The sequence below is a fragment of the Bos javanicus genome, chromosome 10 (assembly GCF_032452875.1).
Source record: "Bos javanicus breed banteng chromosome 10, ARS-OSU_banteng_1.0, whole genome shotgun sequence".
Classification (NCBI taxonomy): Eukaryota; Metazoa; Chordata; class Mammalia; order Artiodactyla; family Bovidae; genus Bos; species Bos javanicus.
Window position 1 is genome coordinate 28,518,708 of NC_083877.1, and position 27,023 is coordinate 28,545,730.

General features: G+C 41.7%; 1 protein-coding gene across 1 annotated transcript in view; it reads right to left on the reverse strand.

Moving 5' to 3' along the window:
- RYR3 (ryanodine receptor 3) overlaps positions 1-27,023 on the reverse strand; it is a 557,133-nt gene that overhangs the window by 151,984 nt on the left and 378,126 nt on the right. The window contains exons 35-38 of the mRNA XM_061430666.1: positions 24,050-24,845; positions 21,439-21,639; positions 14,505-14,607; positions 13,581-13,718 (exon numbers count right to left, since the gene is read on the reverse strand). Of these exons, the coding sequence (XP_061286650.1) occupies positions 13,581-13,718; positions 14,505-14,607; positions 21,439-21,639; positions 24,050-24,845 (1,238 nt within the window). The remainder of the gene's footprint in view (positions 1-13,580; positions 13,719-14,504; positions 14,608-21,438; positions 21,640-24,049; positions 24,846-27,023) is intronic.

The window sequence follows — 27,023 nt, forward strand, 5'->3', positions numbered from 1 at the left end:
TGAATGTAACTTAAGAAACAGTTTATAATAAACTGTGTCGACATTTGAAAGCTCTGTATAACTCAGTGAACCAGTCATTTCCCAATGATCAATGTGTAATGTTACAAAAAACATCATGGATAAAAGAATCCATTAACAAACGAGATAGACCAATGGATTGTTATATAACCCAATAAAAAAAAGTCTTTACTATTATTTCAAATTCCACATAGCAAATAACTTTTGAGGAACTATTACTTGCTGAGACTTAACATAGTATCAAAAGAATATCCACAATTATCTGAAAAGGCTACCAATAGTAGTCCTTCTCTTTCCAACTATATATCTGTGTGAGGCCAATTCTTTAACCAGACATAAGAATAAAAAAAAAAATCCAGCTATCTTCTAAGTCAGACATAAGAGATTTATAAAAATGCAAAATATCCCAAATCATTTTTTTGAATTATTAAACATTTAGTTGTTTTTCATAGAAGTTATTTATGTAACATGTAATGGGTTTACTCTATTATTATGTATTTAAGTACAGTTAATTTATAATATTATAGTAGTTTCAGGTATCCAATAGACTTATTTGATATTTTTATAGATTATATTTGATTTAAAGTTATAGTGGCTATATTTTCTGTGCTGTACACGATATCACCATAGTTTACTTCTTTTTTTAAAAATATAAATTTATTTATTTTAATTGGAGGCTAATTACTTTATAATATTGCATTGGATTTGCCATACATCAACATGAATCCGCCAGTTTATTTCATTCATAATAGTTTGCATCTCTTCCTCCCCTGTCCAATCTTGCCCCTCCCCTCTTTTCTCTCCCCACTGTGCCCAATGCTAATCACTACTTTGTTCTCTAAATCTGTGAGTTTGTTTCAGTTTTGCTATATTCATTTGTTTATTTTTTAGATTCCACACATAGGTGATAAATACACTGGGCTTGTCTTTCTCTGACTTATTTCATTAAGCATAAGTGGGTTTCTTATTTTTCAATGAATTAACAAATATTTAAAAAATCTCAGTTTTAAAATCTATTTTAGTTTCACTTGTGTAATATAATAGATACAATCCTCATAAACTAAGGCATATTGGGATCCTTGCTAAGTTTTAAGAGCGTAAAGGGGCCTCAAGGCTGAAATTTAGAGGATCACTGTCTCTATAAAAGGGTCTACCTTAGGGGATGGCTGTTACTGGAAGGCAAATCATTCCCTTTGGCTAAGATAAACCCTGTTCCGTTGGACTGTGATTCTAATCAAGTGGTTGAGATCAGAACCTTGAAAACTGTGCCTTAGGAAGCTTTCTCTGTTTCTGGATGAGAGGTAAATTAAATGAGCATAAAGAGAGTAAGACAGCTCACGTGAGAAATAAAGTGAAGATTAAAGAATCATTATTTTGAAAATTGAATCCTGGCCCATTATTCATTCATTACCAAAGGGCTCCCCACCAGCCTGAAGGGCCCTAAGCTTCCCTCTTTCATTTGGGTTGAAGATGAGTCACCTTGGGAGCAAGGAGGGAGCCAGGTATCTTTGACACCGAGGCAGCCAGGCCTTCTGCAGCCTGCTCTGCAGCCTGCTTTGCAGCCAGTACAGTGAGGCACAGAGCAAAGGAGGGCTGCAGGCTGTAGAGGGAAGCACTAATTTTCTGCCCCTGACATTTGGTGACCCTTCAGCAAAGACTTTATTTTCAGTAACACCTGAAACCAGGGTGGTCTGCTCTAGAAGGGTTTGCTCTGGAGGTCATGTGTAACCACGCCTCAGGACACACCTCACTCATCCATTTCTGCCTGTCCTCATCTTAGTAGGTGAATTACCTCCAGTTATGTCACCCCTAAGTTAGCTTATCAATTGAATGACATTTTCTGTTACATGCCCAATACTGAATAAAGTACTCTATATGAAACTATTTCAAGACACAGTTACTACCCACAGCAGCCTAGCCGGGAAAACTAAATATGTAAATAAAGTGTAAAATAATGGGTAAAACTGTATTTGCCCAGGACATTTAGAAATGAGACCATTTATAAGAAGGTACAACTTCCATTATAATACACATGCCCAAAAGAAATCAGAGAAGAGAAATGATCAGATCTTCCTCTCTTACTTTTCCCCTTAATGATGAGTCCTTTTTCTGAAGTTCTTTATATTCTAGAATAAGTCCATATTGCTGCTGCTGTTTAGTCACTAAGTCCTGTCTGACTCTTGTGACCCCAGGGTCTGTAGCCCGCCAGGCTCTTCTCTCCATGGTATTTCCCAGGCAAGAATACTGGAATGGGGAGCCATTCCTTTCTCCAGGTGATCTTCCTGACCCAGGGATTGAACCTGCCTTTCCTGCTTGGCAGGTGGATTCTTTACCACTGAGCCACAGGGGAAGCTGTAGGTCCACACTGCATGGAGACTAAAGAAGCAAGGAGGAAAAAATTCTATCATGAATTTATCTCCCAAGGAAGATATGAAATGATCTGAGAGAAAACACATTCCGATGGTTTGCAATGCCATTTCCTTTCAAAAGATAATTTACACAAGTAGTTTATGTAGTAAATACTTATTTTGTTGTTGTTGTTGTTGTTCTGGTATCAATGGGAAAGTACTGACAATTTTGGAAGGATTTTCAGAAAAGCCAATGGAGATGATTCTCAAGAATACTTAAATCTCTTTCTTAAGCAGAGACAGATACAACTAAATACTGATTTCATTTCTGCTGTTTTTCTAAGTTCATCTTTGGAAACGCTGCCCTTTCATGACTGAGAACACTTTGGTGTTCACAAGAAAAACATCTCTAAGTCTGGGAGACTGTTTCTGTACTTAGAGAATGAGCTTAGGGTTACCGGAGGGGAAGGGTTGGGGAAGGGATAGCCTATTTGGGATTGACAAGTATATACACTGCTATATTTAAAATAGATAAACAAACACCTACTGTATAGCTCAGAGAACTCTGCTCAATATTCTGTAAAAACTTACATGGGATAAGAGTCTGAAAAGAATAGATACTTGTGTATGTATGACTGAATTATTCTTCTGTACAGTTGAAACTAACATAACATGGTTAATCAATTGAAGATAAAATTGTTAAAACTACAAAAAAAAAAGAGAGAGAGAGAGAGAGAGAAAAGAAACACACCTCCTGAAGGGGATGAGGCTCTAGGCAAAACATAAAAGTGAGGTGAAGAGGTCAATCTGCCATTTGCCTTCATGATTGGCCCCTCTTACTGTCTCCCACATGTGCACAGACGTCCAGCTGCTCCACTTAGAACCCCCCCACCATGTGATGAAGTTGCTTCCACAGTCTTGGTTGCAATCGTAGGATTTTTATCCACCGATTTACCTTTTCCAAGAAGGCCTTGTTAAGTGCACTGAATGGTTCAGCTCATGGGATTTTAAAAAAGCTATAGTGCTTTTTTTTTCAAAAAGGAAAAAGAAAGAAAGATATGGAACCAAGCTCTTGTTTTTCTGATGGGAAATAAAATCAGCTCCTATGAAACAGAATGCCTTTGGGAAGCTAGATGTATACGCGTGGTTTCCTTGATGATTATAAATGGCTTCGTTTATGAAATTATTAACTTTCTGACTCACACTCCACTGTTGTAATTAGTGTAATTAGGGATAGTCACATTCAGGCAATTATATCAAGTATATGATCTAGAAGCCACATTTTAAATGATTGCTCAGGTTAACTCAGAGTGGAAATATTTCTAAGGCACTGTATTATTTAGGGAGACTTGATGACTGAAAGATAGTCTAAAAGAAAAACAGCTACTTCACTACTCGATTTCTCGACTAGTCAGATAGATATTCCATATAAGAGAAAGTATTAGAGTGTCTTCAAATTAGACCCAGGTTTAATATATTAGTGTTGGAGCCCAGTATTTATTTGTAGGTTTCTTATTTCCTTCCACTTGTCGCTTTATAACTAGCTATGGAACCTCAGAATCTCAAGTCCATTATTCTGTGAAACTTGCAAGAAATTTCTCTAGGGAGTCACCCATCATCCTTGATATAACTCTTTCCTAAATGGTCAAATTACCAGCTTTGCAGTGCCAACTATAATAAGAGAAAGGTCATTTATTCTCAAAGTACAGGTTTAAATTTTTAGGCTTCAGAGGTCTGGAAAGAATCTTTTCATCTCTAAATTTAGACCACAGTCCAACTGGCCATCAAGCAATGAGGTGCATGCTTAATATCAAAGAGCAGATGTTGGTCACTGGCAAAGCAAATCCCAACATCTTACAGATTCCCAAGCCTAGGCTGCTGTGACATTTCTTTGAGTGTGCTCCTAAATCTGGGTCAGTTTGGAAGAAAAAGTATTCTGATTACATTGTGGAGAAGGAGCGAACAAAACTGCACTGTACTTAAACTTAGAAAGCAATTTATAATGCTCACACTTACAATGGGAAAAGAAAAATAATTATGTACCTCTTAATTACGTAGACTTATTTTTAAATTCTAGGTGATTAAAAGTCAGCTTGTGGTATGCCGTAAATGCTCTGGAGGCATAACAGGTGGTAGATCAATTTCAAGTAGGAAGAACAAGTGTATTTCAACCTCTGCTTTCTTCCTCCCTGAGGTAGGCCGAATAAGGCCCCTCCACCCCACCGCCAAGATGTTCAGCTCTGAATTCTTAGAACCTGTGACCATGTTGCCTGATATGTCAAAGATGCTTTGTAGATGTGATTACATTAAGGATCTTGAGATGGGAAGACTATCCTGGGTTATCTGGGTGGGCTCAATGTAATCACAAAGGTCCTTATAAGAGGGAGGCAGGAGGGTTGAGAGTCAGAGAAGGACCTGTGATGACAGAAGCAGAGGTTGGACTGGCACCTCTGCTGGGGGGCCACTAGATAAAAATACAGGCAGCATTTCAAAGTTGGGAAAGGCAAGAAATGGATTCTCCCCAGAACTGTAATGCTACTAATTCATTTTAAACTTACGACCTCTAGAGCTGGGTGGTAATGAATTTGTGCTGTTTTTAAGTCACCAAAAGTGAAACTGAAAGTCGCTCAGTCGTGTCCGACTCTTTGCAACCCCATGGACTATACAGTCCATGGAATTCTCCAGGCCAGAATACTGTAGTGGGTAGCCTTTCTCTTCTCCAGGGGATCTTCCCAACCCAGGGATCGAACCCAGGTCTCCTGCAGTGCAGGCGAATTCTTTACCGGCTGAGCCACAAGGAAAGCCCTTAAGCCACCAAATTTGTGGTGATTTGTTACAGCAGGGCAGGAAACTGACATAGTCTCATGGATAGAAAGTCCTGGGTTGAGGATATTTGAGTCCTTTTCTGAAGATCCAAATCAGACAGGAGCATTTCAGTGAGCAAGAACTACAGACATCAGACCTGAGAGCGAGCTAGTTTTCCAAGTTTTTGCTGAGGCACCTGGAGTAGATAAATGACAGCGTTGGTGACACAAGTGAAGACTGTCTGGATCTGGCCCAGGGCTTGTGTCAAACGCGAATGACAGTAAATGCAGAAAGTACTCACCACAGAACCGCGGTGGCCCATTAGATAATGCATACACGTTACAGACAGCACATTCTCTAGTTCCTGTAACACAGCGTTTTGGCCTCTACTCCCTTTCTGAACATCAAGCGCAGAACTGCATACATCTCAACATTACCCACCGAATAAATGAAAGATGCTGGAGGTGATGACCATCATGGCATATTGAATATTTCTGACCACCGAGTCAGCATCTATTTGACCCTTCTTCCTTCTCAACAGAACCCTGCTTTTGTACAGATACCTGCCTCTCTACCTCATGGCCATGTTCCTCTGTGAAAGGACCCAACCCTCCTCCAAAGGTGGCTCTGGCGACTAAGTCACCAGCACGTTATTTTCTAGGTCACACCCATTGGTTCAACAGTTGACCCCTGATCAAGTTCTCCAGTCAAAAGTGATCGCAGGATTCTTGCCTTGAATACCAGAGTAGAAGAAACCTTCTCACCATTCCCTTGAACACCGTTGTTCATGGATGAGGCCCAGAAATGCAGCCACCATGTTGGCTGTGGAGGTGAGGAGAGCCAAGGAATTAATTCAACAAAGGGGCTGCGGCCATCACCTCCAGATACACCAGTCATAAAATTCCTTTATCAGCTACTCCATCTGAATTGGGTTTTCTGTTCTTTTTTTACTGAAAGCACCGGAAATGATAAACATGGAAGTGAAGTTCTTATGTATGAACCATACCTTTTAAATTCACTTCAGGAGCTGAAAGTTACACCAACTTCTAAGTACCAGAACATTAAACTGAGCACTGCTTTACTGAGTTCTTATATTCCCTTCTCCTACCCTGTGAGACTGGAACTATTATTATTCTCTTTTTACAGACAAGAAAACTAAAACAGAAAAGTTTCAGAAATTGGCTTAATATCATAAGCAGTAAGTGACAGAGCTGGGAATCAAACCTTGCCTGCTGGAGTCTAAACCCATCTATGTTACCATCTTAGCGCTGCTTACTCTCAATAGCTTTGTAAAATTCAGAAAAATAGTTATCTTTATTAACGCTTTAAATTTAAATTATACTGCTTAGAAGCGCTCTTCATAAACTCCAAAATGGATTCAGAAATAAATCCTGAAGATTATAAAGCTTTAGCTCTTTTTCTAACTGACTCTGAGCTGGGCAGATTAGTCACTTTCCCAAGAGGCTCAGATTCTTCACCAATAAAATGAAGTGAACAATATAAAATTCATGTTGAAGAAAATGAATGAGTGTGTCATCTAGGGACAAGAGTGCTGGGTACTTGGTTCCTGCTCCGCCTGTGTGACCTTGGTCAAGATGCTTTACCTCTCTGTGGCTCCGTTCACTTGTATGAAGTCAAGTCACTTGTGGCTTAATATTCTACAATTCTGTGTCTATCCGACCCACTGAGTTCTTGAAAGGGTTGTCCTAGTTTATTAAAATGGTGAAATGAACACTTATGTCTTCACTGGGTTAAACTGATAAGCACTAAGAATTTTACCACTGAATTTTAATGCCAACCAGCCTTATCACCATGTTACCCAGCTTGTACTTGCTAATAGTAAAATCTGAGACTGAGGAAATAAAATCTTTAAATGCCAGTGGTTACTGACCCTGGCGAAGAAGTGGCCATTATCAAAGCATCACTGCACATCGCTAATCACTTACATCGAGAAGATGAGCTGTGGCAACTTGATGGCCTTTCTGATGACTGTCCTGATTGCTGGTGGAGAAAGAGCCCTTCCTGTGTCAGGGGTCAGATGGTATAATAACACCGGCTAGATTTAGTTGGGAAGATTTACTAGGGAGAGTGTCATGCCCTCTGTGCTCCATGCTCCAGAGCTTCCTCTGCGCTGAAAGTCTGCTCTGTGTTACAAAGTGGCCAAATACCTATGACTTCTTAGCAGAAAAGGTTAGGGAGAAAGTTAAATCCGTACATTTCAAGGATATCTGGAAAATTCATCATGCTAATATCTCTGGAGCTTCCCAGGTGGCTCATCAGTAAAGAATCTGCCTGCCATTGTAGGAGATGCAGGTTTGATCCCTGGGTCAGGAAGATCCCCTGGAGAAGGAAATGGCAACCCACTCCAGTATTCCTGCCTGGGAAATCCCATGGACAGTGGAACCTACAGTCCATGGCAGGCTACAGTCCATGGGGTTGCAAAAGAGTCAGACGCAACTTAGTGACGAAACAACTTCTCTGAGCTTTCCTGGTGCCTCTCTGGCCTGGGCTGTGCACTTGGTACCACTTTTGCCTCATTTCAGTAGAACAAGGATTCTATAGAGATCCCTGAGAGCAAGGCTGCAAGGCTCTGAAAACCTGAAAGGCAAAGCCTGCAGACAACTGGACATTGTTCCCCACTGACAAGAAAGAACCGCTCTGTCTATGTTGTGTCATCAGGGCCCAGTGAACAGGCACTGGCTGTCAGACCCCCAGAGGCACGTCATGTGCCAACTCCCCCACTGCCCCGCCGCCCCGGGCTCCATGGCAAGCAGCTGAACATCTAAGAAAGCACCCCGCTCTCCTTCATCTCAGCTCTATATTTAATTTGTAGACATGCACACTTGTTTCCTTCTCTTTTGGCTTCCCTGTCTGGGAAATAAGGGTAAAAGTTTAGGCAGCTTGCTAGAACACTCTATTTCTCATCACAACAGTAGTAGCCAATATTTGCTAAGAACTTCTTTTGAGTCTGACTCTGTGCTAAATGTGGTACCTGAATCATCACTTAACTCTCCAGATCATCAGGTAAGAACAGAAAAGACAGATGTGGTAGGAATTGTTTCCCCAACACTGATGGCTGTTGTTAGACTAATCCTTGCTTTACTTTTTATTTAAGCCAAGAAGCACTACAATTTAATAAACAAATCACGGTTCCAGTCTATAGATGATCTACAGGCTGAGGCAGCATGGGAGTTAGGGCTGTACAAGAGATGAGCCTTTCCCGTCTCTGCACAACTGGACCCCACAAAACTCCCAGTCCCCCTGGTCTGGCTGCCCTTGACCTTGGCTCTCAGGGCTGGTTGTGTGTGGACAGTCTCCTGGTGGCTGACTATTTCTGCTAAATCTGTTTCCCTCTCTCAGTGGTTTTCTACCTTGGCTAGAGCTTCCCCACTTGTGAAGCAACTGCGTCACCCCCAGGACCATTTCCCCAGCTGGCCGGACACCCTTTCCCATCAGAGGCAGCCTCACAAAGCATCCGTGAGACTGCACTTCTGCCAGCCCATCTCTGCAGCCTCTTGGGGTCTCATCCATCATATGGAGATAATTAGCCTGTTGTTTTTGAAATCAGTCAACCAGCCTCATAATCACTTTCTAGAAAACATTCAGGCGATTAAATGACCGATGATGACAACAGGGAAGAGAGCACAGAGAGAACAGATGATGTTTGCTGACGTGCTAGGGAGGGAAGCCCCTGAAAGCCCTGGAATGAAGATGGGACACAGATGGGACAGCAAAAGACTCAGGGACCTGAGGTCTTTGTCTTTACCCTGTTGGGAAGGTAATCAAATTGCTTTTATTTTAGTGTCTATGTCTATTCGGTCTGGAGAATAAACTGATGCTGAGGCAAGCTCCTGGCCATGCATCCTTGATCTCTGAGCTTCTCCATCCTCCCCTGCCCTCTCCCCCCGACCCCCACAGCATCCCTGCACAGTTCTCAAAGATCAGGGGCCCTGGATATGGAGCGTGATTCTCATCTTGGCCTCTTTTTCACTTGTTGCCAGAACCTTGTCCACATTACTTCGCTTCTCTCAGGCTAAGCTGCCTGGCGTACAAAATGGGGACCTGGCTGCCACTATATCTGGTTGTTTGCTGTGGGATAGACAAAGATTTGAATTTTTATGCTACCCTCCGTGTGACTCTGGCAAGTTATTTAACTTGTCTTTACATCAGTTTCTTCAATTGTAAAATAGGAATAACATTGTTGACTGCATATTTTTGTTGGGAGAATTAAATGAAGTGATACTCAAACAAGCGCCAGGACAACACTCAGGACACAGTGGGTACACCACGTAAGTGCCAGCCCCTCCTTCCTGGCAGCTGTAAGGCCAAGTAGTATAAAATACACGGTAACAACCACATGTCACCCTCTGAGACTGTGAACCACTGGAGTTTTCAGGACACGCTGCTCTAACACACCCTGCCTTTCCTACACTTCCTCATTCTATTCCTTTGACAATTCAGCCAATCTCAATTCACTGCCACTCTTGGAATATGATTTTTTTTCCCCCTCTGGGCTTTATTGAAGTAGCTCCTTTCATTAAAAATACTTTTCCCTCTTACATCTACCAATTTATAATCTTTATGGAGTTTTCACTCCCCTCCTTTGGCCACCTGCTGTCCCTTATCTGTACTTTTATCTGTACTGTAGCACACCAGACCGCATGCTATATGGAGTTTGACTGTCCACACCCATTTCCTCCTTTGTCTGTAAGGGCCACATTTTCTTCATCTTTGTGAGTCTCAAATGATTAACATGTATTAGAGGTCGAAAAGATGTGTGCTGATGAGGTGAATGTAGAAACAAGTAAGATGTGGTCTCTGTACAAAGTCCCAGTAAAAAATACTTTGCCTAAGGTGGCATGACTTTCCTGACATTGCCTTGTAAGACACATGGCAATGTTAGAAATTTATGTCATGCCCTGGATGACATGCCCTGTTAGAAATTTAGTGACAACGTGGCAGGGGCAGGGAGATGGAGGATGAGGTGGAAAAAAAAGACTTCCTGGAGGACGTATCTGTGTGTGTACATCTCAGAGAGAAGCTGATTGGAGAGAATCTAAGGAGGCTGAGAAACACTGCCTGAGCACCTCAGATACACCTACTGCTAAATTATCTTACTTTGTGTATATCTGTGTTGGGGTCCAGGATTTATTTTGGGAGTGAACAGTAGACTGTTTTCCCTCCTCAGCATGAGAAGAGGCTGCAGCATGTAGGCAGGGGAGAATCTGGGGCTTGGACCCTCAGGTTATTCAGTGACTGGGTGAGAGCTGATACAGGCAGCAGCTTTCTTTGCAGAGAGAAGATAGTGTAAAAACCTGCCATGGGGAAACACTCAGTGAATGATAGAGGTCAGGGAGGCACCGACTTTGAGTTGTGAAGTGACAAGTGACTTTTATTTTTTTTAATTTTAGAAGTTAGCAGAAAGAGCTGGTTGGCCTTTTCTGGAGGAAAAACTCAGTGGTTACAAATTTAAATTCAAGGAAACTCTACTTAAATTGTAGTGTGTTTCTGAGAAGCACTGGCCTCCAACTCACAGGCAAAAGATTTTCTGGACAACTTGCTGGGTTGGGATATTAAAAAAAAAAAATGCTACTTTGTATGGTGGGCTGCTACTATTTTTCTTAACCTCTTCATTATCATATAATTTTTTGATAAGATTGTAGCAACTTCTATCACAATATGGGTAGGAATTACTTTGGGCAAATCCCTTTAACACTGAACCAGCTAGCAGGATTCTTATGGGTTTCAGGACACTGTTCTTCCTCTTTCCTAGATGTTGAGGTTCCCCTGCAGGTTATCTGGCCAACACCAATTGCTCATAGAGGAGAAATTGCACCACCTACCCTGAAAAGCCTGAGTCCAGGTCTTTGGCTGGGTCAATTTTTTGATGTTAAAATTCTGACCTCTGTTGGGTTCAGATTTCTACACATAACAGTAAGTCACAGAAGTGAGTTACCTCACAGATACAATAAGCAAGATAAAAAGATGATGGTTTCAAGAAGGCATTCTATATGTAATATGTAGGTTGGGGGCTCATCATATTAATATATATGCTGGTAACTTCTATGGCAAGCTTCATTGGATGACAGAAAGAGTGTGGAATCAGAGTCGGAAGACCTCAATCAAGTCACGGCTTTACTCATCTTGGTTACCTTGGGCTGTTGACATCAAGCACCTGGAAATTCTTCTAGAACCAGGTAACGCTGGAAAGAATAAGTATCCTTTAACTCTTCTGAGTCTTATGTTCATCAACTACGCAATGGAAGAGTAACAAAAACTAACAGCAGTAAACTAATACATATGAAGCATTTTGGAAATTGTCAGTTCACCATAGCATGCTATTTTCATCATCTAAACTTTTAATATTTTATCAAATACAAGGGTAAGAGAAATCATAAGCAATAACATGGGTGACGTTACCAATATTTTAAAGGATTAGAATCCTTTATGGCAACTGGGTATGTATTCAGAACCATCATTTCCATTCAATCAAGTGAAAAACAATCTTGGCGGGGAGTATGGAAGTAAAACCATCTCCAAGATTTTCTTTTAAAAAGTCAGCCCTGGTTGAGGAGCTTTGTGTCCCTGGAACACCTGGCAGGGAACCATATGCTGCCAACCAGACATGCTTGGCCACCTTCTATTCTATTTCTGGGACTGCAGGATAGGAGGCTTATGACACAAAGTTTGAACCCCTCATAATTCTGCTTGTGGAAGGGAAGAGGTGTGGGATGAACCATGGAGTCTTGTGCTGGAGTGGCCTTTCCGGTTGCTCTACATGTCCTGCCAGAACAGATACAACATAATCTTTCTGCCTGAACCCCGGGGGAGCAAATGCTAACCACTGTAGTCCTTGGAGCTTGAAAACCATTCTTAGAGTCAGGGAGACTTCAGAATCAGGTGGGCTCATCTAACTGACTCTATTTACCTAACATGAAGTGGTCGCCTTGGAGGACCCCTGGTCGTGACATATTGTCTTAGAAAGAAGCATCCGTTTTAAAAACAGACTCTCCGCAGGTAATGTGGGTCAGTTCAGTCTATTTTTAGTTCTGCTTTGGCAGTAAGCACAAAGGAACTCTAAACTCACTTTTATGAACCTTTGAATCATGCTGGCATGTTCTCACCAAAGACCTCCCCACTCCATGTTGAGAAATAGGACCGATCAAGGGTTGCCAGTACAACTGCTGCCAAGTACCCCAGGCACTCTTTTGAGGCTTCAACACTTCTGCTGATAAATGGGGATGATTCTTTCCCTTCAGAGATAGTCTGACAAAGATGGAAGGTCAATAGAAAGGGCAATAAGATGTATGAACCCCAATGCAGTGTTTTCAGAAAAACTGATCATATCTTGACAGTTTATTGCTCTAGTCTATAATTTGAAAGCATGTTCTAAGATGGATAGGAACAGGGAATAAGACAACTACATTAAACTTGGAAAATTCTTTCTTCTTTAGACAAGTAAAATCTTTGCATAATTTCATAGTACAGAGCAGACTGATTATAATATGCAGACAATCTTCCTCTTGAAGTATAGATAGTTTATGGACAGTAAACTGTCTTGCACTACAAACAATGATCTTGTTTCAAAATGGGAATAGTTTCAATGGTAGGAATTATCTGTAATATAAAGATTAGAGAAATGATTTGAACAAGGTTCAGGAAAATTGAAAGATAGAAGGTCCAAGTCCTCTAGGGTGTTGTATTAGGAAAATCATAGCCCCCAAATGAAAACAAACTTCCCTGCTCCAAACTCCACAACCTATTCCCTTTGATTGCTAAGGGGCTTCCCTGGTAGCTCAGACAGTATGGGGCGATTTTCAATGCAAAGGAACCACAAACAAAAATGACAAGAACAATGAGGGTTACAAGAGGAAGACTATGAAAACATAAAAGAAAGAAAAACAGAAATCTGTGTACAGGTATCAGGCATTTAAAAGTAGACAGACAAGAGCAGACCTACCAAGCAATCTATCCCTTTCAGAAGACTCTGAAAGTAAGCTCCTTAAGTCAGAAGGAAAGCAGAGCCCCAGATATAGAGCATTAAGAGCATCAATTATAACAGAATGCCCAGATGCTTCCTGGAAGCTAAGCAGCCCTTCTCCACCCCACAATATATGTTTAGGAAGTTCATTACCTTAATTAGGGGCTTCCCTGGTGGCTCAGATGGTAGAGAATCTCCCTGCAATTCAGGAGACCTGAGTTTGATCCCTGGGTCAGGAAGATCCCCTGAAGAAGGGAATGGCAAACCACTCCAGTATTCTTGCCTGGAGAATCCCATGGCAGGCTACAGTCCATGGGGCCACAAACAGGTGGACATGACTGAGCAACTAACACTTTCACTTTACTTTAATTATGCCTTAGAAGAGCCTTGGGTTGGGAGCACCATAATGGAAAGGCACGGGAACTTACTAGGGCATCTCTCTTCTTCCTCCGTTGGTTGTTCCTTCTCTGGCTTGGGAGGGCCTTTGATTCTCTGCACCAAGGCACAGAATTTTCCAGTCCAGGAGGAATCCTCTTCCTCCTCTTCCTCTTCTTCCAGGGGAACCCCTAAGCAAGCCACAGAAAGAGGGACAACCTCAAACAGTACACAAAGCCACCAGATAATTGAAAGAACATAGAAACACTGCTTTCCATCCTTTGGAACTTTCTAAATATACTATAGGCAGCCTCCTATAAATATTTATCTACATGTCTTTTGGCAATCTTTTTAAATTATAATTTCTTGTATACAAAAACATAAAGTAATTTCAACCCCAAGTCTTAAGTTTTTCTAACCCATACTCCAAATGGGCTCCAGAGTATCTAGAAAGAAACAGTTACCAATCTGTTACTTCAAATGAAAAAGTCATCTGTTATCCACATAGCTTTCAAAAGCAGTACACTTGTTGATGGGCACTTAAAACCAGCAGATACATATCAAAGTAGAAATGGCTGGTTTAGAATCCTTAAGGACAGACATATCATTGCAGAAGCTAAAAAGCAAAGGTGATCAGAATCTTGGTTCATTTGGGAAGAGTGTCCCAGATATCTAACTTGAGATAAATTGGGTGAGGTTTATATAAAGATCTTTTCTTTTCTTTCCTTCTTGAGAGACCCAGTCCCCTCTCTTAGATCTCAGCAACATTTCTTGTAGACAGAAGGAGTTTCAGTCATGTATTATCCCAGGATTATGTCCTGTATCTTCTCTGACCCAAATAGTTTGGAAAGAATTATTTCTTGGACAATTAGCACTATAATTTTAAACAGAAACTAACTTTACAACCCCCCATGAACTTCTAACCAAGGAACCATGAACAGCCTTGTCTTGGATAAAGCTTTTATCTGGAAGCTCACCGCAGTGAAGGAGAAGGTCCTCATGGAAGTCGTACAGCTCTTCCCGGATCTCTTCTGGGCATGGGCAGTTCTCCCCCAGTTGAAAGTTAAGAAGCATGTTGATCTTGGAGGGGCAAAAAAGATTGGCTAGTTGGTTCTCAATGTCTGTCTAAAGAACTCAGATCCAACCTTAGACACCTAACATTCTTTGCAAACTTTTAACTCGATTTTGTGTGTGTGTAAAGACAGCCAACATTTAAAAATAGCTTTTTATAACTGAATCACTTTGCTGTACACCTGAAACATTATAAATCAACCATACTTCAATAAAAAAACTAAAAATATTTTTTAAAAGTGCACAAACTTTCAGTTATGAGATGAGTAAGTCTGGGGTAGTAATATAACAACACTGTGCATGAAAACTGCTAAGATAGTAGATCTTTTCTAAATTTATAATTGGAGTATAATTACTTTACAATGTTGTGTTGGTTTCTGCTGTACAACAAGAAGAATCAGCCATAAGTACACATATGTCCCCCCTCTCCTGAGTCTTTTTCCCACCTTACCCTCACTCCGCATCCCACCCCTCTTGGTCATCACAGGGCACTGAGCTGAGCTCCCTGTGTTACACAGCAGCTTCCCACTAGCTATTTATTTTATTTTTTTCTATTAATTCTTATTAATTTTTAATTTTTTTAATCTATTTAATTTTTTTAAAATATAAATTTATTTATTTTAATTGGAGGTTAATTACTTTACAATATTGTATTGGTTTTGCCATATTAGGCAACATACATATAGATAAAAAATAAGTACAAAATATATTCAGCACAAAGTTTTTCTCTCACTCTGCTTCCTTGTTGTTCAGTTGCTAGGTCGTGTCTGACTCTTTGTGACCCCATGGACTGCAGCACGCCAGGCTTCCCTGTCCTTTACTATCTCTTGGAGTTTGCTCACACTCATGTCCATTGCGTGGGTGATGCCATCTGACCGCCTCATCCTTACCTAGTTTACATGTAGTAGTGTGACTTTCAGTGCAACTTTCTCAATTTGTCCTGCTCTCTCCTTCCCTCTCTGGGAGACTAGATCTTAAAAGTTTTCATCATAAGAAAAGTAATTCATAACTATGTGAGGTGATAGAAGTTAACTAAAATTACTGTGATGATCCTTCCACAATATAGACAGATATCAAGTGATTATGGTTGTACACCTTAAGCTATACAGTGTTCTGTGTTAACCAAACCTCAACAACGGGTGGGGGGGACCCCACTACAAATGCAAAAAAAGGAAAAGAAAATATTCTAGCAATATTGCTTTACATCACCAAAATACTGTCTCTACCCTCCTCCTTTGGAATAACTATTTTGGTGACTATGGCTCTAATCCCTGCCTTTAAGAAGGAATACATGATTCTGAGAAAAAAGTCATGCATTCAGGGCATGCATTTTAAATGATCTTTGGAGAGATGGGTCATGAGAATACAAAGATGTAAATAATACACTAATGAGATAAAGCCATAAACTGTGAGTTGCTAAAAAAATAAAAGTAGCTTTTCCTTTTTTCTGATTATAAAGGTAATACAGAACTTGATTAGCTAAAGAAGAAAATTTACTGAGATCTCCCCACTGAGATAGCTGCCATTAATATTTTAGTTAATATCTTTATATAGGCAGATTGAGATTACAATCTAACTTGACTTTTTTGAAACTCAATTTTTCAACTTAATTTATCACAAGCATTTTAAAATGTTCTCAACCCGATCTCTTACATGTGCACTGCATTTCATCACAAGGATGAATAGCGATTTATATAAAATGTATGTAAAATTAATGATCTGCTCTGAAATATCTCAGTTGCTTTCATTTTTTTATCCCTGTAAATAAAGTCATTTTGAATTTCCTTTTATGGAATTTTTGTTCACATCTCTGTTTATTTTCTTAGGATAAACTCATAGAAGCAAAATGCCTGGATCAAAAGGTTTGTACATTTTAATGGCTTTTGATATGAATTGCCAGATTGCTCTCCAGAAAGCTCACAACAGTTTGCATTATTACCAAATTTATACAAGAGTGTGTATTACTTTGCCAACGCCATTACAGTAATGGGAATTAACATATTTTCAAATATTTTCCAATCTAATGAGTAAAAAATGTCATATCCCTGTTGCTTTAATTTGCATTTAATTGGTGAGGTTGATCTGTTTTTTCTCACGGAAGGACTGTTTTTATCTCATCATTTATAAATTTCCCATCCATGTTCTTCCTCCATTTTTCTGTTGTGTGATTATCTTTTAAAAATTAATTGGCAAGTGTTTTGCACATCTCTATAGACTATTATCTCTTGGTAATATATATTCCTGGAGAAGGAAACGGCAATCCACTCCAGTACTCTTGCCTGGAAAATCCCATGGATGGAGGAGTCTGGTAGGCTACAGTCCATGGGGTTGCAATTCCAAATACATTTCCTAGTTTTTAGTGAGCTTTTAATTCTATTTATAGAATTTTTTTGACATGTCAGTTTTATGTTTTGAAGCCAGCCTATCATCCTTTCCTTTACAATTTTATGTCAGAGATACTTCACTGTTTCTGTGCCATGGATTACCCTGACCTCCCCAGTGATTCATTGGAAAAGAATCTGCCTGCCAATTCAAGAGATGCAAGAGATGCAGGTTCTATTCCTGTGTTGGGAAGATCCCTTGGAATAGAAAATGGCAACCCACTCCAGTATTCTTGCCTGGAAAATTTCATGGACAGAGGAGCCTGGCAGGCTATAGTTTGTGGGGTTGCAAAAAGTCAGACACAATTGGGTTACTGATCATGCATGTCCTACTTGGACAGTCTGGTGAAACTCATGGATGTTTTTCTCAAATTAATATTTTAAATACCTAAAATAAAATATAAGGGATTACAAAGAGAAACAGTTATAATGAAATCTAATTATCAAGATCATAAAAAACATATTTGTGATATAGTAACATATATACTTGGAGAAGGCAGTGGCACCCCACTCCAGTACTCTTGCCTGGAAAATCCCATGGATGGAGGAGCCTGGTAGGCTGCAGTCCATGGGGTTGCAAAGAGTCGGACACGACTGAGCGACTTCACTTTCACTTTTCACTTTCATGCATTGGAGAAGGAAATGGCAACCCACTCCAGTGTTCTTGCCTGGAGAATCCCAGGGACGGGGGAGCCTGGTGGGCTGCTGTCTATGGGGTCGCACAGAGTCGGACACGACTGAAGCGACTTAGCAGCAGCAGCAGCAGCAACATATATACTTATTTATTAATTCATTGGACAAAAGATCTAGGGGCAGCCCTCATACCCATTGCGATCTTGAAGCAGTGATGAATGTAAATGATATTACCAAGTATTAGAACCACTGTGATACCATATGAAAAAATATACAATCTCTGTGGGTGACAAAGTATTTGCTTTGCTGCCTACATCAATAATTGAAAGAACTGCTATTAGAAATTAATGAAAATTTGGTAAAAAAAAAAAAAAAGCTAACACTCAGATTCCTTGATGTCTAAATTCTTCCACAGACCCATGACCCTGGTTAGTAAATATGTGGAGGCACTGAAGTAATAACTAGAGGTAGGACTTCCCTGGTGGTCCAGAGGTTAAGAATCCACCTGCCAATACAGAGGACACAGATTCAATTCCTGGTTGGGAAGATTCCACATGCTGTGAAGCAACTAAGCCCGTGAGATGCAACTACCGAACCCGCACACGGATGCCCACGTGCTGAGAGTCTGTATTCCACACACAAGAAGCCACTGCAATGAGAAGTCTGTGTACCACAACGAGAGAGCAGCCCCTGCTTGCCACAGCTAGAGAGAAAGCCCACGCACAGCAACAAAGAACCACCGTAGCCATAAATAAGTAAATAAAAATCACCAGAGGCAATCTTGTCCATTTTACTCTATCATATAGGGTAACCCAAACACCAGGCAAAGGGGTATTTTCTCCTTTTGTTTGGGATTTCTAGGTGAAAACATTTATAATGTCTTTCATTAAACTATGAACCTTATTTAATATTGTTAGGAAGATCCTTATTCAAAGCTTCTACCACAAATAATTTTTTGAAACTATTGTTTGTATAATATGCATAACACAGGTTGGAAATGTTATTTTTGTAGTTGTTTCATGATGGTAAGATTGGTTGAATTATGGTAACTGTATCAGCAACATATATCAATGAGTTGTTCATTAAAATAAGATCTGAAGATCTGGTTCCAAGAATCAAAAAGTTAATTTCTTTACTGAAAGATTTTCCTTTTGGTAGAACATTTAGGAAGCAAGTGGGAGCCCTCAGGGCATAACTAAAAATGGGAGTGAGCTGAATTTTCTGCTGCAGGTCATACCCTCTAAATGAAGTCCTTTTCAAAGTGAAAGGCTTACTGACTATGCTTGAATAACTTGCCAACAATCACTGGACTAATCCTAGCTTTACTACCTTTATACTTAGTTATATCCCCCAAGTATGTTTCTATTTCATCTTTTTAAACAGTGAATGAATATAGGGTTGAAAACCTCTATTTTATTCTCAAAAGTTACAGAAGAGAGAGGTAATCATATCACTGTTTTAAAATTCTAAGTCCTATGTATCCTATTTTCCAAGTGATCTTGCATTCCTATGCCCTGAAATTGACTGAAATCCTCCAAATCCTTTATTAAATTCTTAATTATTTAGAAAGTTCTATTGGCAGATTCTTCTCAAAATGAATACTATGGGAGGGGCGGCAAAAGAGACTACTGAGTTTGGTAAGAGTGTTCCTTCTTTTATTTCATTTCTCGACACCTCAGCATCACCTGAAAATTTACTAAACATGCAAATTCTCAGGACTTACCCAAGACCTACTGAATTAGAAACCCTAGAGGTGGGACCAGCAATCTGTGTTTTATTAAGTCTTTCAGGGATTCTGATGTCTGCTTAAGAATCACTGGTCTAACACATAAGGAAAGAAGTTCTTGAGACTTCTGAAAGGGGTCTGAAATGATTGGTAAGAGGACTGCCTGCAAGGTTAGAGGAGGAAGTGATGGTGAGCCCCGAGGATGGCAGAAGAGAAGGTAAGGAGGCAGAATGCAGCAAGAGTGAAAGGGTTCTTCCAGGAGCCAGGATCATGAGCTGGGTTGATAAAGATAATGTCAGATGGACAATGCAGTCCTGGTTGAGCTGAGGACATGCCAGAAAACATGAGTAAACTCTAGTCACCGACTCACTGACAGAAGGTCATAGAACATGGTTTAGTTGCTAAGTCGTGTCTGAGTCTTTGCAACCCCATGGACTGTAGCCTGCCAGGCTCCTCTATCTATGGGATTTTTCAGGCAAGAATACTGGAGTGGGTTGTCATTTCCTTCTCCAGGGGATCTTCCCCACCCAGGGATTGAACCTGGGACTCCTGCATTGCAGGCAGATTCTTTACCAACTGAGCTAACATGGCACGAGGCAAAGGCAAATACCTCTGACACGAAAACTGATGACAGCCCTTCCTACTTACAGAATGTTTACTACGTGGCTGAGTTCCTGCCAAGCAAACTAAGTGAATTATCTCGTGGGATTTTCACAAACATTATCTGCATTTTGCAGCCTGAAGACATTGAGACAGAGAGAAGTAATATGCTCAAGACTATACCATGAGTGATGGCAGAGCCGGAATGGCAGCCAGGCTCTGAAGCCAACACCGGTGTTTTAATCACCACATCATCTGCCATCCCATTTTTCACAAATGTGAGTCAGCATCTGCCCAGCCGAAATAGGGAATGTTCACACTTGTTGCCGGTCTAAAAGCAGCCTGACAACATTTGTAAAGCCTTCAAGAATAATTCATTGCACTTTGCTCACTGCACACTCACTCCGTTTTCCTTAGCACAGCACAAACTATCTGCTCCCATCCGTCCACAGGGCCTCGCATTTTGCCTCTAGCAAAGAGTGGTGAAGCAGATGGATCTGCTCTTTATCAAGGCCAGTATCATTCAAAGGAATCTTAAAAAACCCAGAGAGGCGGTTCCTTTTTAAGCCAGTATAAATATCTGTAGCCTATAAAACAGGTTTTAGGAAAGTAATTGGACCAAGTTGTGGTGGAGTCATTAATATAAAGTGGTGGTAATCATACTGACAACAATTTATGGATAGGCTGCTTATCAAATATGTATAAGATCCAAAGATTTGGTTTTGGAGACAGAAAATGAATTTCTTCCCTGAAAGATCTATCTTTTTCCTTGAACGCTAAGGGAGCCTTGCTGAATGGCTTACAGGATATATATAAACAGCTGGGCAGCAGAGACGACTGGAAACTATTATTTTACAAGATGTCCCTCTGTTATCTCCAAGTTTCTCAGGATTTTCATTCTTTTCCAGTCTTTCCATCTGAGTGAGGCCAAGGCGGGGACCACAGAGAATGGAGACAGAACATCACAGGAGGGACTTCCTCACACAACTTCTGCTCTCCAGGCTTCCTGGAGCTGGAGTTGGGGGGCGGATTCCAGGGGGGTCTCCATAACTGGGTGAGAGGTTTGGGCCCTCAGATGAGAAAGAATGTGCACCTGCCCTCATGAATCAGGAAATGCTGACCATATTGTGTTGCTCTCTGATGGAGAGGAGTGGCTTTTGGATGGACTAGACAAAAATTCTTCTAAAGGGTGAAGCAGGATGCTGGTCTAGTGATGTGATGTGATCTGGCCTTTGCCTTACTGACAGAGGCCCTGGCATGTGGGATGGCAGGATGGGAGAAAGCCTGGCCCCCTCCCCATGCGGTTTCAGAAGGTTATCTTCCCACCCAAGATGCCTGGCAGATGCTTATCAGCTCAGCCCAGTACTAGCCTGTCTGCTGGTGCTAGCTGGGGTCTTTCCATCTCCCTTAGCTCTCATGGCTGCCCTTTCACATAAAGGCTATGTGTACTCTGCTCCAGAGGGTGCCGTTCTTCCCTAGAACAGGCTGGAAGGTTCTCACCTGTTCCTGTGGGGGCGAGCGGAACTCCCTGGTCTTCCGGGCGGTCAGGGCCGCAGACATGTTCAGGGCCTGCATGAGCTCGTTGTAGCGGAACTTCTGATTTTCCTGGAGCTTGGAGACATAGATGTCACCGAAGGCCACAATGGCCTCCACCCGGTGCTGCAGCTCACAGTCACAGAGATAGCTGAGCAGCTCACACATCTGTAAAAGTGTACACACATGAGAATATAATAACACTTCATGTCCCCTGGTGATGCAATTATCATTCCCAATCTACAGACGGTAACACTGAGGCTTAGACAATTTGAGGAACTTGCCCAGTGTTATACAGTAACCACAGAGCTATTACTGGAATCCAAATTGGCTACTACTGGACGACTCTAGAATAGTATTTGAACCTAGAGCCCAGTTCTTCACTGCTGAGACCAGAACTACAACAGGGAAATGAGCTCATTAGACATAAAGCACGTCTGCCTGTGGAGACAGAGAACAGCATGTAGGAGGGTGTTCTCCCAGGGCTCAAAGCTCAGTACAGAGACCATCACCAAATCGCACATCTGAGGACTGAGTCTCTTCTCTGACATCTTCTGGTTCTAGGTGATGGGTAAGTCAGTCTTTGGTTTCTCTATGAATCTTTCATTGCTTTTGCTTATCGGCACTGTTTGATCAATTTATCAGGATTGTTATAGCTAATCTTATCATATTAGAATTTATACTAATAAAAAAAACAACAGCTGTAGCTTACTGAGCACCAGCTATTTGCCAGACACTGTGCCAGGCACTTGCCATACTTTATGTGTTTTTTGCATATTTTTACTAAAGCAGAAGTTCTATTCACCCATGTCCACTTAACACCACACACATGACTAAGGAGCACCCTCCAGCGTGTCTGGGCACAGACAAGGCCCCTGGTGGTGGGGTGCTGTTGCCCAGCAGGACAGCCTCTGCTCCCACCAGGTAAAGTGGGACCCATCTCTTACACCCATTCTACTTGTGATTATAATTACCATTTAAAGTCACATAGGTCAATACAATAGGAAAACGAAGCTGAGTGACTAGGGAGCATCTGAGAAAGTCAAGTTTTTTTAAAAAAACAAAATGCTAAAACTGAGTGTTAAACAAGTATAAAAAATTAGGAAAATCATAAAAATCCAGAAGCATTTTGCACTCAGCTTGCTTTTGATTACCTCTAGATCTCAGGGTACCTTAAAGACCCCAGACTGGCAATCATAGATGGTACATGACAGGTAACATCTATGGAGGAGAGAGCTCAATGTGCCAGTCAGGGACTCATGTTAAAGAAAAGGTCTTGGCCCTCCATCAGAATAGCACATTTATATGTTTTAATAAAATGTTTAAGGTACATATGTGAAATTTGTTATGCTTCTGCTCTATATTTAAGGCTTTGATGAAATGAACACCATCACACTGGATAAGAGAACTTAATTGCAGATTACTTTTTATAATATATTTTATACTAAATATATTTCAAATTATATTTTATAAAAACACATTTTAATATTGTTTTACAATTATATCATCATCCACATTTTAAAAATCATAAAGCTAAGACTGATGGGCTACTAACTTGGCAAATTTATTCAGCTAGTAAGTGGCCAAGGAGCAGGAATTAAAATCCAGGGATTCCTGGACTAGGCTCACTCCACTAAGACAAACTCCTCTCCTCCATTATTCTTTTTTTTTTTTTAACTCATTAAAAAATGTTACTGAAGTACAATTGATTTACAGCACTATGTTAATTTCTCCTCTATTTCTTTTCATTTCTCTTTTCTCAATGCTGAAAAGACAAAGTCACCATCATCCCCAGTACATCACTGATGCTAGCTCATGTCTAGTAAGACTATGTCTTAAGAAATACTGAGGTTCCTCAGGTGATGCCAAGGGGGCAACCCTAAATGAGTAGGACTCTTAGCTCAGATGGCATTTTCTTTGAATGCCAGTATAACAGGCCCACATCAGCCTGGTTATCAGGGTATGGCAATGTATGAGAGTAGGTGATGAGTGTGGTCATCCTATAAGCCAATTCCTTTGGTCAATTGCACAGTCAAAGGCTCCTCTCTGTCTCTAGACAAGATCTCACCAATAAGCCCTTTAGTCCCAAGGAATAGGAGATAAGATCAGGGAAAATCTATCACTGGTACCAGAAAAACAATTCTAAAACAGGTACCTTATTGATGAGGGCTGGTATTCTCATTTTGGTTTAGGGAGACTTGGTAGCTCAAACAGTAAAGAATCTGCCTGCAATGCAGAAGACCTGGGTTTAATCCCTGGGTCAGAAAGAACCCCTGGAGAAGGGAATGGCAACCCACTCCACTATTCTTGCCTGGGAAATCCCATGGAGAAAGGAGCCTGGTGGGCTACAGTTCATAGGGTCGCATAGAGTCGGACACGACTGAGCAACCAACACTTTCACTTTCACTAGAGAGTACGTTCCAGCTCAGAAACAAGCAGGACCAGGGGGTGCTCTCCCTCAACATCTCTGCTCCACTCCACATTCAGGCCCATGTCCACAGTCCAGACGCATCACCAGGCTGCCCTGTCTCCCTCCCTAGTTCTTTCCAAGGGCAAGATGCTGGCTGCCCCGGGTTACCTGCAGCTTGACGGACTCCGGTAATCGGGTCTGCAACAAGCCTTTGATGGGAGCCTCCCTGCTGGCCTTTTCCCCAGCCTCCACAGCCTTCTCCTCCACCTGCGTCACCTCCTCCTTCTCTGCTCCCTCCTCCGTCTCCCCACTGTGCTCCCCAAACACAGACGGGTCGATGAGGAGGAGGATCTGCCGAACGTCATCATCATCAAACACCCCCATGATCAGCAGGGTTCCGATGAGCTTCAGCACAGGCACAAACTGGAATTCCACGGAACCCCCGACAGGGTCCCGGATGTGAGCACCGCTGCACTGCACTGCCTCCGTCAGCATGCCCAGTGCCTTCGTCTTGAGAAGCTCCAAGGGAATCTCGGGGCTCTGCTTCTGGTGCTCCTCGTTGGTGGTGATGAAGCAGGGGGTGGAGAACCTGAACCCTGGCTTGAGGCACGTTCTCGGGCCCACTCCAGGGAGCCCGTGCCTCTTGGACTCATCCGGGTACAGGCGGATTTTCCTGGTGGTGCTGGTGATGGGGATGATGTACTCATTCTTCATCATCAGCTTCCTCTCCTTAGCGCTGGCCAGGTGGATGCTGATGAGCAGGTCATAGAAGCCTGAGCGCAGGAGGCCAGGGAGGTACTTGTTGTCAATGGCATAGAAGAGTTGGGAGAGGTCCACATGGCTGCACAGGGCGTAGGCCACGCGGCTATTTCCCAGGGCGCACAAGGCGCTGTAGAGTCTCAGTGTATGGTAATGGAACCGCATGAGGTCCTCCTGCTCACAGAGCTCCAGGATATCCACACACCTGAGGAAGAGACAAGCAATCAACTGCTCCATGTGGAGGAAATGTGAATTTCCTCCACGTGAATCCATGTGCCAGGATTCAGCAGAGTGCTCACTCTGGGAATCCCCAGATTTCATGCAGCCCAAGGAAGGCAGAGCAGATAGAGGGCTTACAGGTTATTACTCCTTTTGCAGCTCTGGTCCATATCCCAGCTCCTGATAATCCACTATTTCTAACTATAAGGGTCTCAAAAGTCTGAAAGACTTAAAGAAGACACTAGCTTACCAAATATCCAAGTCCTCATCATTAGGGAAATGTCCAAACCTCAATACTGAAAACATTCATCAGGTCCATGCCAGGTGACTCTGTCTCCTTATTTGTAGGCTCAAGGACATCCTCTGCCCTTGAAGAAGATGTAGTTAAAGCTCTCCATCAATCTACCATCTGCTTCATCTACATGATCTCTAATTTACCATCAGCTTTCCCTTTCCTGAAAACAAACACATGCCTGCACTCTTGTCCAGAGAGGAAACACTTTCCAACCTGAGGTAAGTTGGTGTCAATTCACTTTCTCCATCCTGACTGTAGCAATCTTTAGCTGTGTATGGGTGTGGGGGTCCAGGGCACAGGCTCTGATCTCTGCTTAGATTTTTCCATTTTGTCTTCTCACTGAGAATCTGAGGACCCTTTGCAATTAGCTTACTTGGCAGGACTCCTTTCTGCTCCTTCCCTACAAGTGCCTGTGCTGCTGCTGCTGTCCATGACCCAGTGGAATACCTAAGTGGGAGCTACATGGATGTCAATGTAGCTCTGCCCTCCATTTTTTTTTCCTGTCCAAGTCATCAAGGGGTAATAACATTTACAAAATAAAACTTACTTAATTCTATGTCCATAAACTGAACTCACTCATCTAACACGCTAGTAAAGTAATGCTCAAAATTCTTCAAGCCAGGCTTCAACAATATGTGAACCGTGAACTTTCAGATGTTCAAGCTGGTTTTAGAAAAGGCAGAGGAACCAGAGATCAAATTGCCAACATCCACTGGATTATGGAAAAAGCAAGAGAGTTCCAGAAAAACATCTATTTCTGCTTTATTGACTATGCCAAAGCCTTTGACTGTGTGGATCACAATAAACTGTGGAAAATTCTGAAAGAAATGGGAATACCAGACCACCTGACCTGCCTCTTAAGAAATCTGTATGCAGGTCAGGAAGCAACAGAACTGGACATGGAACAACAGACTGGTTCAAAATAGGGAAAGGAGTATGTCAAGGCTGTATATTGTCACTCTGCTTATTTAACTTATATGCAGAGTACATAATGGAAACGCTGGGCTTAGATGAAGCACAGGCTGGAATCAAGAGTGCCAGGAGAAATATCAATAACCTCAGATATGCAGATGACACCACCCTTACGGCAGAAAGTGAAGAAAAACTAAAGAGTCTCTTGATGAAAGTGAAAGAGGAGAGTGAAAAAGTTGGCTTAAAGCTCCACATTCAGAATATTAAGATCATGGCATCTGGTCCCACCACTTCATGGCAAATAGATGGGAAAACAGTGGAAACAGTGGCAGACTTTATTTTTTGGGCTTCAAAATCACTGCATATGGTGACTGCAGCCATGAAATTAAAAGATGCTTACTCCTTGGAAGGAAAGTTATGACCAACCTAGACAGCATTAAAAAGCAGAGACATTACTTTGCCAACAAAGGTCCATCTAATCAAGACTGGTTCTTCCAGTAGTCATGTATGGATGTGAGAGTTGGACTATAAAGAAAGCTGAGCACTGAAAAATTGATGCTTTTGAACTGTGGTGTTGGGGAATACTTGTGAGAGTCCCTTGGACTGCAAGGAGATCCAACCAGTCCATCCTAAAGGAAAGTCCTGAATATTCATTGGAAGGACTGATGCTGAAGCTGAAACTCCAATACTTTAGCCACCTGATGCGAAGAGCTAACTCATTTGAAAAGACCTTGATGCTGGGAAAGATTGAAGAGGGGAGGAGAAGGGGATGACAGAGGATGAGATGGTTGGATGGCATCATGGACTCAATGGACATGAGTTTGAGTAAGCCCTGGGGGTTGGTAATGGACAGGGAGGCCTGGTGTGCTGCAGTCCATGGGTTCGCAGAGTTGGACACAACTGAGTGACTGAACTGAACTGAAACTGAACTCGATTTTACCTACACAACTTCCTTTC